Genomic DNA, 15,378 nt, shown 5'->3' with positions numbered 1-15,378 from the left:
ATACCAAGCGGAGTAGAACAACATCGCTTCATCGGAGGCTGCACTGATGATGTTACCTAGCATGGTGATGAAATGTCTGTACGATAACCAGCCTGCTCAGCGAGCAAGCCAACAACTTCGTCCACAAGCCGAGCTACAATTCTTCACAAGAACCTTACAGAAATGTTTGTGACTGATGGTCCTTGGCAGCATGGATTAGAAGTTGGCTAAGAGGTAGGAAACAGAAGGTAGGTGTAGATGGGCAAGCCAACAACCACAAACATCTCTAATTTGCTAACAAACCTGTCATAAGCCACTGTATCAATTCTGAAAGTCTAAGTATACAACATCCACAGTAGTGGCCCTCAACAACTGACTGTGTTACCTCATCAATGAACTCAATCAAATTAGTCAGACATGATCTGTCCTTGACAAAGCCATGTTGACTGTCTAGTATTAAATTATTTTTCTCTATGTGTATATTTACATTATCTTGTATTATGGCTTCCATCCTATCCATACAATAGAATATTAATATGCACATTCTTAACTACACAATTTATTTCAGAATACTTCTATATTTTAAGACCCAGTTAAAGATATCTTGTGAGTAAAAGAAAGTAATGTGTCTGGTAATCATACATTACAAACAATCTAGTTACTGCTGCTGCAGCAAACCTGCTGGATATATGATTAACCAATCCTCCAGCCATAATGACTACGTATGATAAAGCTCAGTATCTGTTGCTTAGCTTATAATTATAAACAAAACTATTTCCTCACTTAATTCAATATGGCCATCCCTCGATAACATAACTAACCATTCATTTATGCATCATGCAGCAACACATGCTGCTAGCAACAAAACCTCTCAGCATCAGGCTTGGATTGACAGGTGGCAGAGAACATCTGTACCACATAATTGTCAGGCAATGGTCATCTTCAATGTGAAAGAAACTAATCATCTCCATTTTAGGTTCAGTGACATTGCTTTCGTCAAATCTCCCACATTCAAAATGCTGAGAATCCTTACAGATCTGAAAGTTAACTGGACTAGCCATTTAAATCCTATGGTTAGCAAAGCAAGTCAGAGGCTGGGAATTCTGCAATACGTGAATCACCTCCTGACTCTCCAAAGCTTGTGCACAATCTACAAGGCATAAGACAGAAGTGCCTTGGAATATTCCCCACTTACCTGGATGAATGCAGCACCAACAACACTCAAGAAGTTCAACATCATCCAGAACAAAGCAGCCTGCTTGACCACTGGCCCATCCATCACATCCGACATTCACTCCCTTCATCTCAGGTAGACGGTGGCAGCACTGTCTACGTATAATCTACAAAATGCACTGCAACAACTCAATCAACCCTCCTGTAACACCATCTTCCAAACCCACAACCTCCACCACTTTAGCAGGGCAGGGCAGCAGATGCATGGAAACCCCACCACTTGAAAGTACATTTCAAAGCACAGTTCAAAGTACATTGCCACCCACAGAATCAGAGTCACAGAGATGTATACCATGGAAACAGACCCTCTGGTCCAACTCGTCCATGCCAACCAGATATCCTAAATAAATCTAGCCCCATTTGCCAGTATTTGGCCCATATCCCTCTAACCCCTTCCTATTTATATATCTATCCAGAGGTTTTTTAAATTTTGTAATTGTACCAGCCTCCACCACTTCTTCTGGCAGCTCGCTCCATGTGCACACCACCCTTTGCATGAAAAAGTTGCCCCTTAGGTCCCTTTTAAATCTTTCCCCTCTCATCTTAAACCTTTGCCCTCTAGTTTTGGACTGCTCCACCCAAAGCAAAAAACCTTGCCTATTTACCCTTTCCATGCCCCTCATGATTTCATAAACCTCTTATAAGGTCACCCCTCAGCCTCCAGCATTTCAGGGAAACTGGCTCCAGACTATTCAGTCTCTCCCTACAGCTCAAATCCTCCCAATCCTGGCAACATCCTTGTAAATCTTTTCTGAACCCTTTCAAGTTTCACAACATCCTTCCTATCTGATCAAATCCCTAGAGTTAACTCCTGAACAGCTTTATGAATGTGTCTACACTTCCTCAACTGCAGTAATTCAAGAAAGTGGCTCTCCAACACCTTATTGAAGACAGTTAGGAACTGACGATAAATAATGACCTTTGTCAGCTACACCCATGCTTCATGAATTAATTGAAAAAAAACTGTATAATAAAGCTAAAATTGGAACTTCAGCTTAAAACTCTCATGTAAACAAAATTACGCAAACACACACAAAACCTCAAGGTCATTCTCATTGAGCATATCACAATAAAAACACAGCTTTTAATCCGACAGGAACAGTACCACTTTCTGCAGTCTGCTGGTCTTTTTTTAATTCAAAATAGAACAGAAAGGTCTGCTCTTCATCGAGCTATAATAACAGCTGAGAAGGAACTTACTTTTCAATACTTGAATTTTCTTCCGTGTGTCTTCACTAAGGAAATGTTTTATGAGGTTGTAGGCCACAGGGAAAATCTTTGGTGCTGTAAAATTGACAAATACATCAGTAATCAAAGAACTGGTACATTGAGAATTCCATTTATCATTCTCATAGACACAGATGAGAAGCAGAAGTTGAAACCAGTAAAACAATTTATTGCCCTCCTCTCCCGAAGACACTGGTCTTTTTCATTCACAGTTTTGGGTGTCACTTTTAAGTCGCACATTATTGTCCATTTCCACTTGCCTTTGAGAAAATAGGAAGGAACCCAGCATCTCAGATACAACTTAATGCCTTGTTAGACTATCCCTAGGGCTATTAAGAGTTAACCTGTGGATCTGGAGTCACATACAAGCCAGACTGCATGAGGATGGCCAGATTTCTTGCCTGAAAATATTTTTGAACCAGCTGGATTTTTACCACAACCTAGTGATTTTTATCACCACTTTGTCATTGTATGCTATTTTCTTATTGGTCCCATTAATATCAACTGCCCTCTGTACTTTTCCAAAGTGGTCTTTTCCCATGTGAGCTTAGTCACTAGCCCCAATTTTAAATTAGGCCATCCAGTGACAATTAAGCAGGGCTAGAATTAAAGTTGATTTTGGCAACATCCTGCACCATCCAGAACTGTTTGAGACACACATGACATTTCAACAATAGCTTTCTTGTCCTTGACATGCATTAATTGTTTCGTGTCCTGTGTACAGATGCAAATGCCCAGCCTCTGATATGCTAATTTTGGACAAATATTTGCTAGATAATTAATTTCTCAGTCAAATTGAAGGGTGGGAATTCATGCACACATGTTGACTGGAAAAGTTTACTCGCCTCTGGTTGTAAAAATCCAAAATGCATTAAGCTAGGGCATGAGGGCTAGGTTTCATGGCATAAGCAGGTAACTGTTTCAGTTAAGATTGACTGTGGTAGGATTTTTTGAAAGCTTTTTACAAAGCAGTTTCAAATGCTGTGACCTGTTAGAGCTTAAAAGCCACCAATGGCATTTATAAACCAACTGCCAACCTATAGTGAATACCTCATGAGCTTCCTACTAAATTTCTCTTTTAAAATTTAATCTCAGTACTGAGGGACAGTGGGATTGGCATTACTGTGGATTGATAATATCATTCTGGTGTGCATGTGATTTTGGGCAGCACAGTGGCTCACTGGTTAGCACTGCTGCCTCACAGCGCCAGGGACCCAGGTTTGATTCCACCCTCGGGTGACAGTCTGCGTGGAGTTTGCACATTCTCCCTATGTCTGCGTGGGTTTCTGCCGGGTGCTCCGGTTTCCTCCCACAGTCCAAAGCTGTGCAGATTAGCTGGACTGGCCATGCTAAATTGCCTGTAGTGTCCAGGGATGTGCAAGTTGTGTGGATTAGCCACGGGAAATGCAGGGTTACAGGGAAAAGGGTAGGGGAATGGGTCTGGATGGGATGTTCTTTGGAAGGGCAGTGTGGACTTGTTGGGCCAATTGGTCTGTTTCCACACTGTAGGGATTCTATGATTAACTGCAGAATTTGTGGCCAGAAAAGGCCCAGGTAAGTTTCTGTTTTCAACTGTGGCCAGGAGGAGATGGATGCTCTAATAAACAGTCCAATTCTGCTTCCTTTGTTGGTATGCAACGCTCTTTGTAGATTTGTTACCACTATAATGAGAAGGCTTACATGAAAACACAAATTAAATTGCGATAATTCATCAATAATTTATCCAAGGCTAATGTAAGCAAGCATGTCATGGCATAACGTACATTTATATCATGCCTTTCACATCCTCCAAAACAAACCAGAGCCTATAAAATACTTTAGAAGTGTGAATTACTATTGTTTTGTAGCCAATTTGCACATGGCTAGGCTCCTTAAATGACCAGAAAAACTGTTATGGTTGAGAAATGAGCGTCAGCCAAGACGTTATGAGAATACCTACCCCATTCCCAAAAGGACTTTAAAATCCATCTAAACTGATAGGATTGCCTGGTTAAATCTCCAACACTGGACAATTCTCTCAGTGCTGTTACAATATTAGCCTAAATTATGGGTTTACATTCTTGGAGCCTTGGGAAATCTTACTACATTAAAGATAGCACATAAATGTAAGTTGCTGGGGGGAGACAAGAGATGCTACCATGGAGCCTGCCTGACATTCAATGAAGAACCATGCATTTTCGATGGAACACTCAAATTTCTTTCCTGGCCTTGGCTAGATAACAAACTCAGAATATTTTTAAATGTTCTACAGACAATTAATCATTCTCCATATATTTAGAATTGGGTATTAACCAAAGATTCCTACCTTTGATAACAAACAATGTCTTTAAACCCTCAGGGTAGTTATCCTCAAACATGGTAAGCACCTGGTTAAGCAATGACATTTAAGATGGTGGATAAGTTTCAGTTAATGTCTGAAAGGTTAGAAGTCCAGCCCATTCACTATTGCCTCATATTCTACATTAGGCCTAGTTTCCTAGGAATTAATTATAGGTTGTTTTTATTATGCCAGCAGTAACTGTATGGTCAGCCACTTATTTCAACACAGGAGAGAGGTGAAACATAAAGCTGCCCGCTGGTTAAGATCTGCACACTGAAGGCCATCGATGACACAGCTTCTTACTGAAAACAGAATCCAATTCAAACAGGAGATATTAAGATCAAACCTTAATAATTTGTTTGTAATCTCAGTTCAAGATTCAGATAATAAGTATTGATCAACAGCATTTATTACCTTATCAAATCCACTTAATTAGATTACAATTATTTGCTCTTTATTCTCATTGGATGTGGGCGTCACTGGCAAGGCCTGAATTTAGGAACAGGATCAGGAGTAGGTCATTCAGCCCCTCGAGTCTGTTCCACCATTCAATGAGATCATGGATGATCTATGGCCTAACTCCACACACCTTCCTTTACCCCATATTCTTTGACACCGTTACTTAAAAAAAAAATCTATTTCAGATCTATAATTAATAACGGATCCTGCATCCACTGCCATTTGTGGAAGTGAGTTCCAAACATCTAACACCCTGTTTTGTATAGAAGTGTTTTCAAACATCTTTCCTGAACAGTCTGGCCCTAATTCTCAAATGATACCCTCTAGTTCTAGAATCCCCAACCAGTGGGAATAGTTTATCTTTATCTACTTTGCCTTTTCCTGTTAATATCTTGAAGACTTCAATCAGATCATCTCTTAACCTTCTTAATTCTAGAGAAACAGGCCTAACTTGCGTAATCTCTGCTCATGCCTTAACCCTTGGAGTCCAGGTATCATTTGTTGCCCATCCCTAATTGCCCTAAAGCTAAATGGTTTGGTGGGCCATTTCAGAGGGCAGTATCCAGCTTGTGGGTCTGAAGTCACAGGTAGGCCAGATCAGGTAAGAATGGCAAATTTCCTTCCCTAAAACGGAAGGACATTAGTAAACCATTGAGATTTTATTTTAAAAAATCAATGATAGTTGTCATGGTGACTGTTACTGACATTCCAGATTCACTAATTGAATTCAAATGTCACCAGTTGTCTTGGTGTGACTTGAACCCATGACTCTAGATGCTGATCATGTTTACTGGTCTAGTGACAATACCAGTACATCACCATCTCCCCTTTTAACAATCATCCCCGCCTATCTCGATGTATAGAAATTTATGGAATCCTCAATTGGATTACAGCACTTAATCAAAAAACTCCTAATTCTATTGGGCAGGATTTTCTCCTGGGCTTTGAGACCCTAACATCAGGACCAAATGGAGGTCCCAAGCCTGCATTTGCCAGAAGCCAGGCATGATCAGCTTTATTCCCCCGGGGTAGCCTCCTCATTGGCTGCCTCTTCCCTTGTTGTCCAGGCTCCCGAAGAGCCCAATCAGAGGTCTGGAAGTTCTGGAGCTTCAACAGCCCCATAGGGTGATGGAGGTGGCTGCACTGTAAAAACAATAATATATAAGAGGGCAGCCCACTGGATTGGTGGGTAAACACATCGACTGGAATTTATCGGACAAGGAGCAACCTTTGGTGCACGTGGCCCCTCCTCTCAGGAGTGGAGCTCTTGACACTGCTTCCAGCTCCCCACTCCCATCACAGACTGCCACAGGGCAGCTTCCTCTATTAAACTGGTTATGTCCACAAGGGGCTACTCCACTACTGGGTAAAGTGGCGGTCGGTTCTCTGAAACCACACTAATTAGGACCCCAAATTGGTTAATGTGCTGCCTTCCTCCATGATAGAGGCAACCAAACTGCATTCACTTCCCAACCCTGGGAAAACTCCCCAGCAACAGGAATGTGCATCTGCTTCCCACTATTTTCCTGATCCCCTTCCTGTAAGTCCAGCACCATGGACCTGGGAAAATTCTGTCCATTATAGTTTGTAGTAACAAATGACCTGAAACCTAATACTAAATGAATGCCTTGTCATCACTCTGCAGAAACTATCATTCTTTATAAAAGATTTCTGTAAATCCTGAACCTGGTCTGCCTTACCTCTCCATACAGTTCAACTGCAGGTTTCCATAAATGTTTCATTCCTAGATTCTCACAATCATAGATCATTGTGATTGCCTCAATGTGTTTATTATGCTGTAAAAAGAGAAATATTTAGTTACAGTCAACCAAGTCATTTTATACCCTACTATGATTTCTTTCGGTGCTGCAGTTAAATGTATAATTTGAGTTCAGAATTTGTTTTATTTTTACATTTTTCAGTTTAGCATCAGCCTTTAAATGAAAAGACAATTTCTAATGTCATTGAGTTAAGACATATCTCATGCATCAAAATCACAATCTGATGTACGTTAAGCTGATACTAAGGAAGCCAGCGCAGAAGATTAGAAAAGAGCTGCTTGCCTGTACACACTGATGAAAAGGCTATAAAGTGCCTTAAACAATGAGTTGTTTCCTGCTCCTATTTTTTGTCCTTCCTTTCTTTTTTCACTATATCAGCTTGTAACATGTTTTAATGTACATTGACAGTCTGTGTATCTGCAATGCTGACTGTGTTCCCTATAATGTGTAAACCCAGCTTTGCTGAAATTATAGAAAAGCGGAAATCACCATTAAACCAGAAAACACCAAGGCTCATCATGAGATTTTATTGGTATTCAGTGTTGTTGCTGACCTGCCCAAGTGCAAAGTGATTGAAGAGAAAAATAACTAAGAGGTAGGAGCAGAGTTCCAATGAACATGGCCCATCATTCAATAAGGTCATAGTTGACTTTTAACCTCAACTCCACTTGACCGCTCTACAACTATATTGCTTGCTTCCCTAATTGCTCAAAAATCAACAAACTCTTTCTTGAATAAACACCACGACTGAGCATTCACAACACAGCAGGGGCGGGGGTAGAGAATTTCAAAGATTCACTGCCCTCTGAGTGAATAAATCTGCCATCACGTCAGTCATAAATGTCTGACCCATGTAGTTCTAAACACTCCAACAAGTGGAGAGTCTCTCTCAGCATCTACTCTCTCAAGCTCTCTGATAATATAGGCAATTCAATGAGATTGTCTCTTATTAATCTAAACACCAGAAATTTTAGGCTCATTGAATAAGATGCTGAAGAGAATTTTTAAAATTGCAGAGCTTTGAAGAAATGGTAGGGGAGCGGAAATAGCAGTCATTCTTGTAAAGAGACAAACAATAACTGCAGATGCTGGAATCCAAGGTAGACAAACAGGAGGCTGGAAGAACACAGCAAGCCAGGCAGCATCTGGAGCAAAGGAGCAGTCAATGTTTCAGGTATTATGCTTCTTCAGGACTGGATGTGGGAGTAGGGGAAGCTGCAGATAAAGAGAGCGGGGGAGAGGGGTGGAGGTGGAATGGTGATGATAGGTGGACACTAGTAGTGAGTACGACCTGGTTGGTCAATGGGAGGGATGAATCCAGTTGGTAGCTGGAAGGGAGGGTCAGAAGGTTGAATGGAAGGGAGCAGGTGGAGCTGGAAGAGAAGCTGGAGGGTGGTTGGGAGGGAAAGTTATTTGAAATTGGAGAACTCAATGATGAGTCCTCCAGGCAGAAGATAAGGTGTTGTTCTTCAAATTTGCGTTCTGAGTCACTGTGACACTGGAGGAGGCCAAGGACGGACATGTCGGAGGGGGAGTGGGACGGGGAGTTGAAATGGGTGGTGACTGGGACGTTAGGCTGGCCGTTATGAGCCAGGCGAAGACGCTCGGCAGAACAGTCACCTGGTCTACGTTTGGTCTCACTGACGTAGAGAAGACCACATCGGGAGGACTGGACACAATAGACTAATTTGGAGGAGTTGCAGGTCAAGTTCGGTCTCAATTGGAAGAACTGTTTAGGGCGCTGGATGGAGGTGAGGGAGGTGGTGTGTGGACAAGTGTTGCATCTTTTATGGTTGTAGGGGAAGATACTGGGCAGGTTGCAGTGGTTGGTGGGGCGTGTGGTGCAAACTAAGGAGTGGTGAAGGGAATGGTCCTTGTGGAACATGTTCCGGATTGTGGGGTCTAATTGGAGTTGGCAGAAGTGTTTGAGGATGATACGTTGGTGCGGAGGCTGGTTGGGTGGAAAGTGAGGACAAGGGGGACCCTGTCTTTATTATGTTTGAAGGGGGTTGGTTAAGAGCTGTGGAGCTAGGAATGGAGGAGGCGCGGTGGAGGGCTGTCTGGATGACAGAGGGGGGAAAAGAGCATTGTTAGAAAAAGGTGGAAATCGGGATGCTTGGGAGTGGAATGTCTTCTTATCAGAGCAGATGTGACAGAGACGGAGGAATTGGGAAAATGGGATAGAGTTTTTGCAGGACACAGGGTGGGAGGAGGTGTAGTCTAGGTAGCTTTGGGAGCCTGTGGGTTTATAGTAAACATTGGTCTGTAAACTGTCGCCAGAAATGGAAACGGAGAGGTGAAGAAAGGGGAGGGAGGAGTCTGAGATAGACCGAGTGAATTTGAGGGCAGGGTGGAAGTTGTTGGCGAAATTGATGAACTGCTCCTGTTCAGCCAGGGTGCAGGATGCAGCACTGATGCAGTCATCAATGTAACGGAGGAAGAGTTGGGGTACAATACTGGGGTACATACTGAAGAGGGACTGTGTAACACAACCGACAAACAGGCAGGTGTAGCTGGGGCAACCCATGCGAGTGCATACGGCAACCCCCGGATCTGGAGAAAGTGGGAAGAATTGAAGGAAAAGTTGGTGAGGCGGAGGAGGGTATTGTTTGGGGTGGGACTGGATAGGTCTGTGGGAGAGGAAAAAAACTGAGGGCCTGCAGGCCGTACTTGTGGGGTATGGGCGTTGGTAGTAAAGGTGATGCACTGGGGGCCAGGGAACTGGAGGTTACCAAAGAGGTGGAGGGCGTGGTTTATGTCCCAGATGTAAGTGGGGAGTGTCTGGACCAAGGGGTAGGAGAATGGAGTTGAGGTAGGAAGAGATGGGTTTGGTGGGGCAGGAGCATGCGGAGACGATGGGTTGGCTGAGGTAGTTGGACTTGTGGATCTTGGGGAGCAAGTAGAACGGGGCATTGCGGGGCTGGGGGACTATAGAGGGGAGGTCACTGGAAGCAACGTGGTCATGGACAGTGTGGGAGACGGTGGCTTGATAGGCCATGATGGGGTCATGGTCAAAGGGGAGGTAGGATGTGGTGTCAGAGAGTTGCCACCTGGTTTTCCACCTCACAAGCTTCTGCATCCAACGTATCATCCTCAAACACTTCTGCCAACTCCAATTAGACCCCACCACCCTGAACATCTTCCACTCCCCACCCCTCTCTGCCCTCCACAAGGACCATTCCCTTCACCACTCCCCACCCTCCCCACCAACAACTCCAACCCGCCCGGTACCTTCCCCTGTAACCGTAAAAGATGCAACACCTGCCCACACACCACCTCCCTCACCTCCATCCAGGGCTCTAAACAGTCCTTCCAAGGGAGACCAAGATTCACCTGCATCTCCTCCAACCTAGTCTATTGCTCCTGATGTGGTCTTCTCTACGTCAGTGAGACCAAACGTAGACTAGGTGACCGTTTTGCTGAGCGTCTTCGCCTGGCCCGTAACGGCCAGCCTAACCTCCTGGTCACTGCCCATTACATCTCCCTGTCCCACTCCCCACTGACATGTCCGTCCTCAGACTTCTCCAGTGTTGCTGCAACTCAGAACGCAAATTTGAAGAACAACATCTTATCTTCTGCCTGGGCACCCTACAGCCTGGAGGACTCAACACTGAGTTCTCCAATTTCAAATAACCTTGCCACCCATTCCCAGGCTCCCCTTCCAGCCCTGCCTGTTCCCTTCCATTCCACCTTCTGACCCTCCCTTCCAGCTACCAACTGGATTCATCCCTCCCATTGACCAACCAGGTCATACCTACTACCAGCGTCCACCGATCACCACCATTCTACCTCCACCCCTCTGCTCCCCCCTCTTTATCTGCAGCTCCCCCTACCCCCACATCCAGTCCTGAAGAAGGGTAATACCCGAAACATTGACTGCTCCTTTCCTCTCGATGCAGCCTGGCTTGCTGTGTTCTTCCAGCCTCCTGTTTGTCATTCTTGTAAAAAACCAGCAAAGACATGGCCAGCTGAATGTCATCCCTCTGTATTGTAAATGTTCTATGATTTTATTCTAGAGGTTTTACTTGTCAACATGCAGGACCAATATTTTCCAGTTTGAACTCCAGAACAAACATTGAATTAAAATCGCCGCCAGACATCATTAGACTTGCATGCAATTGGACGAAAAATATAAAGTAGTCTCATTTTCCCAGTTACAATGAAATTAACAGTAAAACTCGTGTCACATTCCTTTACAGGATTGCATTTCAAACTGCAATCTATAATTAAGTTGCAATGAACTAATGGTAGAAAGGTTTGTGCTTCAGTTCTGATAAGTCAAATCTTTATCTTGTTAATGAAGTAGTGAGAGAGGTTGAGTTGGGGTTTGGTGAATCCTGACAACAGGCATGCAAAGAATGCAATGGAAAACTGTCTCCAATTTGCACTTAACATCTCTTTTGGCAGGAGATAACTTGCCATTTTTGGGAGTCAACAAACAGATTGTTTATCAGTCTCTCAGGTGGAGACCACAGCAGTGTGTGACCAAGAACAGGAAATAAAGTCATCATTGACGTACCACCAGTAATGTCTATGTTTTGGGCCAAAGCATCAGATCTTTCTGACTTGACTGATGAGCAGGTTACATTTGAGTAAAGGTGGTTTTGCTCCTAACTTCAACAGGAATGTATCTGTCAACACTAAAGTTGTTCAGCTACTAGTGAGACAAGCAGGTCAAACTGTTTCAGCAGGGACTGCCAAGGTGTATCTTGAGGAGCAACATGTACCGGCAACTCACTTCAATCTGCCACCTGCACCTCACGCAAAAAAATGGAATTTCTACCCTGAACTATTTGTGAGTTGTTAGCCCTACAACAACACAATTGCTTGAGTCTCTCCCTTAAGGGAAGAAGCAATTATTTTCCAAAAATTGCATTTGCATTCCTTCCACAATTTTGCGTGAAGCAAATTCCAGTTGTGGTTGGAACAGACAATTGTTGCATACCATCAGTCATAGAATCATAAACTCCGAATCAGTCTACTCAAGTTCCTGGGTCTTGTTCTGCCATTGAATTCAGTCATGGTTGACCTGTATCTTAACACGTTTACCTATCTTGGTTCCATAAGCCTCAATATCCTTGACTTTTGTTTACTTTAACAGAACATTTTATCATTAACATCTCAATTAATCACTCCTTGATCTTTTATTCTCAAAGAACTACAAGCCAAGTCTTTGCAACCTACTTTCATAAGTAAACCTTCCTGGCATTAATTTCTTTGAATCTTACCTTCAAAAACAGGTTCTCAGGTACCAAGATATTTCCAATCTAGAAATCCTTTTCATTGCTACTTTTTATTGCAGCAATTGAAAAGGAAACATCAAAAAGAATGATGCATTTTGAATTTTAACCTGATAACAATACAATTGTAAGAGTAATCATTGTAGACATGGATAGAAGATTGGCTAACTAACAGGAAGTAGAGAATAGCTTTAAATGGGCAATTTTATGGTTCGGTAAAACGTAATGAGTGGTGCGCCACAGGCATCAGTGCTAGGGCCTTGACTATTTATAATTTATATAAATAACTTAGATGGAGGGACTGAAGGTATGGTTGCTAAATATGTTAATGACACAAAATAGATAGTTGTGAATAGGATTTAAGGAGGCTACAAGGGGATACAGATATATTGGTTCAGTGGATGAAGATCTGGCAAGTGGAGAATGTAGCAGCTTCCTGGCTGCTAAAACAGATAGATTGCTAACTTGGCCAAACAGCGAGGGATGCTGGGTACAATTAACAAGTAAAACTCTGAAATCACAAAACCCACACACCAGACATACTGCAAACACAGCAGCCAGGTGCTAATGATATTAGCATAATATTATTCTGGACTGACATTCCCCCAACAAGTTATCCCTTAAACAAAGGAGAGGCCAGACAGAAAGGCACCAGTCCTGCTACAAAAAGAAGCTAACAGCAGCATACCATCTAAATGATTGACTCTTGTTTCAAACTATTAAGTGTATCTCCCTGATGGGCCAAAACTATAGAAAGTTCCAGAAAACCATCTAAAAGGTATAAAAACAGGGTTCACCTGCAGACCTCTCTCTTGGAAGATTTTGGAATTGTCTCAGGCCTTCCAAGGAGATCAGCATGGCAAAAGGCAGAGACCAGCTTACTATCCAAGGGGACAGAGGAAGAACGCAGCTTTGCAGACACAGAGACACAGCCAGAGAGAGACTGCCTGCAAAAATCTACAAGAGACTCAGGAGTATTGTAACCTTAAGGGGCCGAATAGGATTAGAGATAGTAAGTTTTGTATTAAAGGTTATTGTAACTTGCTTCCTAATAAAGTTGGGACTGCTTTGCATTCGTACCGGCTTGTGTTCATATTCATTTGATCACTTTGGTATTGTGGGACACCTGGGGAAATTCATTCAAAACATTCTGGTTGGAGTTGTCTAAATAGTTTTCAGGTGAGATTAGACAACAAGTATGAGAAAATGCAGAATTATTCATTGGAGCATGAACAGTAAAAGGCAGATTATCTACATGGTGAAAGATTGCAGAGCTCCGCGATGCATAGGGATCTGAGTGTCCTAGTGCATGAATCACAAAAAGCTAGTATGCAGGTACAGCAAGTAGTTTGGAAAGCTAATAGAATGTTATCAAATTAAATACAAAAGTTGGGAGATTATGTTACAGTCATACAGGGTGAGCCCATATCTAATTGCTATGTCCGGTATTGATCTCCTTAGTTAAGCAAGGATACAAATGTATTGGAAGTGGTTCATAGAAAGTTCACTAACCAATATCTGGAATGGGTGGGTTGTCTTATGGAAAAAAAGTCACCAGTGTCCCAGAGGACTATAGGCTGCTCACACATTTGGAAGAAACCCACCAGCAGGTGAAGTAAACCTGAGGGTTACCAAGCTTCAGGTGAGGGGTGAGATTGAGAAGGGGCTTTCATGGTTACTTTACCTGTACAGGAACTGAGCACTCAATGTTGGCATCACTCTGCATTACAAAGCTGGCAGCTCAGTTACCCAACTCCCTTTACTTTTATGAGGGAAAGCTGGACAGGCAAGGGTTGCATCCACCAGCCTTTAAAAGACTAAGGGGTGACTTGATTGAAACATATGAAATCCTGAGAGGTCTTGACAGGGTCAATGTAAAAAGAATGTTCCCTCTTGTGGGAGAATCAAGGACGAGGGTCATAAGACAGAGATAAAGACAGAGGATTGTCTGTCTTTGGAATTCTCTTTCTTAAAAGGCAGTGGAAGCAGAGTCTTTGAATATTGTAAAGATACAGATTGATAGATTCTTGATAACCATGAGAATGAAAGGGCAGGATGATGGAGTAATCAGATTGTCATGACCTTACTGAATGGTGGAGCAAGCTCAAAGGCTAAATCTGCTCCTTATTCATAGGTTTCTACAACTTGTTATCAGAACCCAAGAGCTCGGCAAGAAGAAAACTTGATGTTCCGAGTTAAAAAGCGAAAAGAGTTAGGGCTCAAAGACTGCTCATCCATTTTAAAAATCTTCCTAGCTCCTTACCTTTTTAGACTGTTTAAAACACTCTTCTCGCAGCAGCTCGCAGTCTCGGATTTTTGTCTTTAAAAAGTCCTGCTTAGATGCCGAATGCATCAAACCTTTTGGATCCAAAGGGCCCAACACGTCATACCAAATAGGGCTGCCTGCTTTGTCATAGCCGCACATGCCTCCAGCGAAATAACGAGTAATGACCTGGCAGAGGACACAGAGCTCAGTTTCCAGAGTCAACATTCCCTTGAAACACTTCAGCTAATTCCCCAGCATGCTTCTAATTTCCTTTACCTGTCTGAAGATCACAGAGAGAAGGGGTCATCCAAAAATGGACATCAGTACTTATAGGTAGGGAGTATATTGGTTCTGACTGGATTAGTATCTTTTTTAGTTCCTTCTGTTATTTTAAAGAAAAGAGGAATAAATTTTCATCTATTTGGGCTTCTCTCTGATATTCAAAATGGAGCAGTTGATCTGGACAATTAATGGAATTTGTTCAAATTTTGCTAAAAATTACTGTCATGACCAATAAAGGTATCATATTCCTAACTTTCAACACTGACTTCAGTTGATGTAGACTTTTCAAAACTGACTTTAAAAAGTTGATAAAGTTGCTAAGTTGGCAGCATAGAGTTAGGCTAGCTTTGACACTTCTGGAAAGACAACAACAAAGTGCCTCATATCTCTGGAAAGTTCTTGATGTAAATTACCATGGGTAGGGTGATCTCCTAATTGAATATTCAGCCATACTGGAGACAAAACCACTTGTGGAATTTAGAGGCCCGTTGGCCATAGAATAGCTTGCAAGCTCAGCCCTTAAATAAGAGAGGTATAGAGAACAAAAAGAGAAGTTGCTAGAAAAGCTCAGCAGGTCTGGCAGCATCTGTG

General features: G+C 42.6%; 1 protein-coding gene across 1 annotated transcript in view; it reads right to left on the bottom strand.

Annotated features, from left to right (window-relative positions):
- sec14l8 (SEC14-like lipid binding 8) overlaps positions 1 to 15,378 on the bottom strand; it is a 74,981-nt gene that overhangs the window by 32,400 nt on the left and 27,203 nt on the right. The window contains exons 5-8 of the mRNA XM_048611725.1: positions 14,503 to 14,691; positions 6,919 to 7,014; positions 4,745 to 4,805; positions 2,413 to 2,496 (exon numbers count right to left, since the gene is read on the bottom strand). Coding sequence (XP_048467682.1) covers positions 2,413 to 2,496; positions 4,745 to 4,805; positions 6,919 to 7,014; positions 14,503 to 14,691 — 430 coding nt within the window. The remainder of the gene's footprint in view (positions 1 to 2,412; positions 2,497 to 4,744; positions 4,806 to 6,918; positions 7,015 to 14,502; positions 14,692 to 15,378) is intronic.

The sequence above is a fragment of the Rhincodon typus genome, chromosome 24, assembly GCF_021869965.1.
Source record: "Rhincodon typus isolate 14 chromosome 24, sRhiTyp1.1, whole genome shotgun sequence".
NCBI lineage: Eukaryota > Metazoa > Chordata > Chondrichthyes > Orectolobiformes > Rhincodontidae > Rhincodon > Rhincodon typus.
This window is presented reverse-complemented; position numbering and strand designations above follow the sequence as displayed.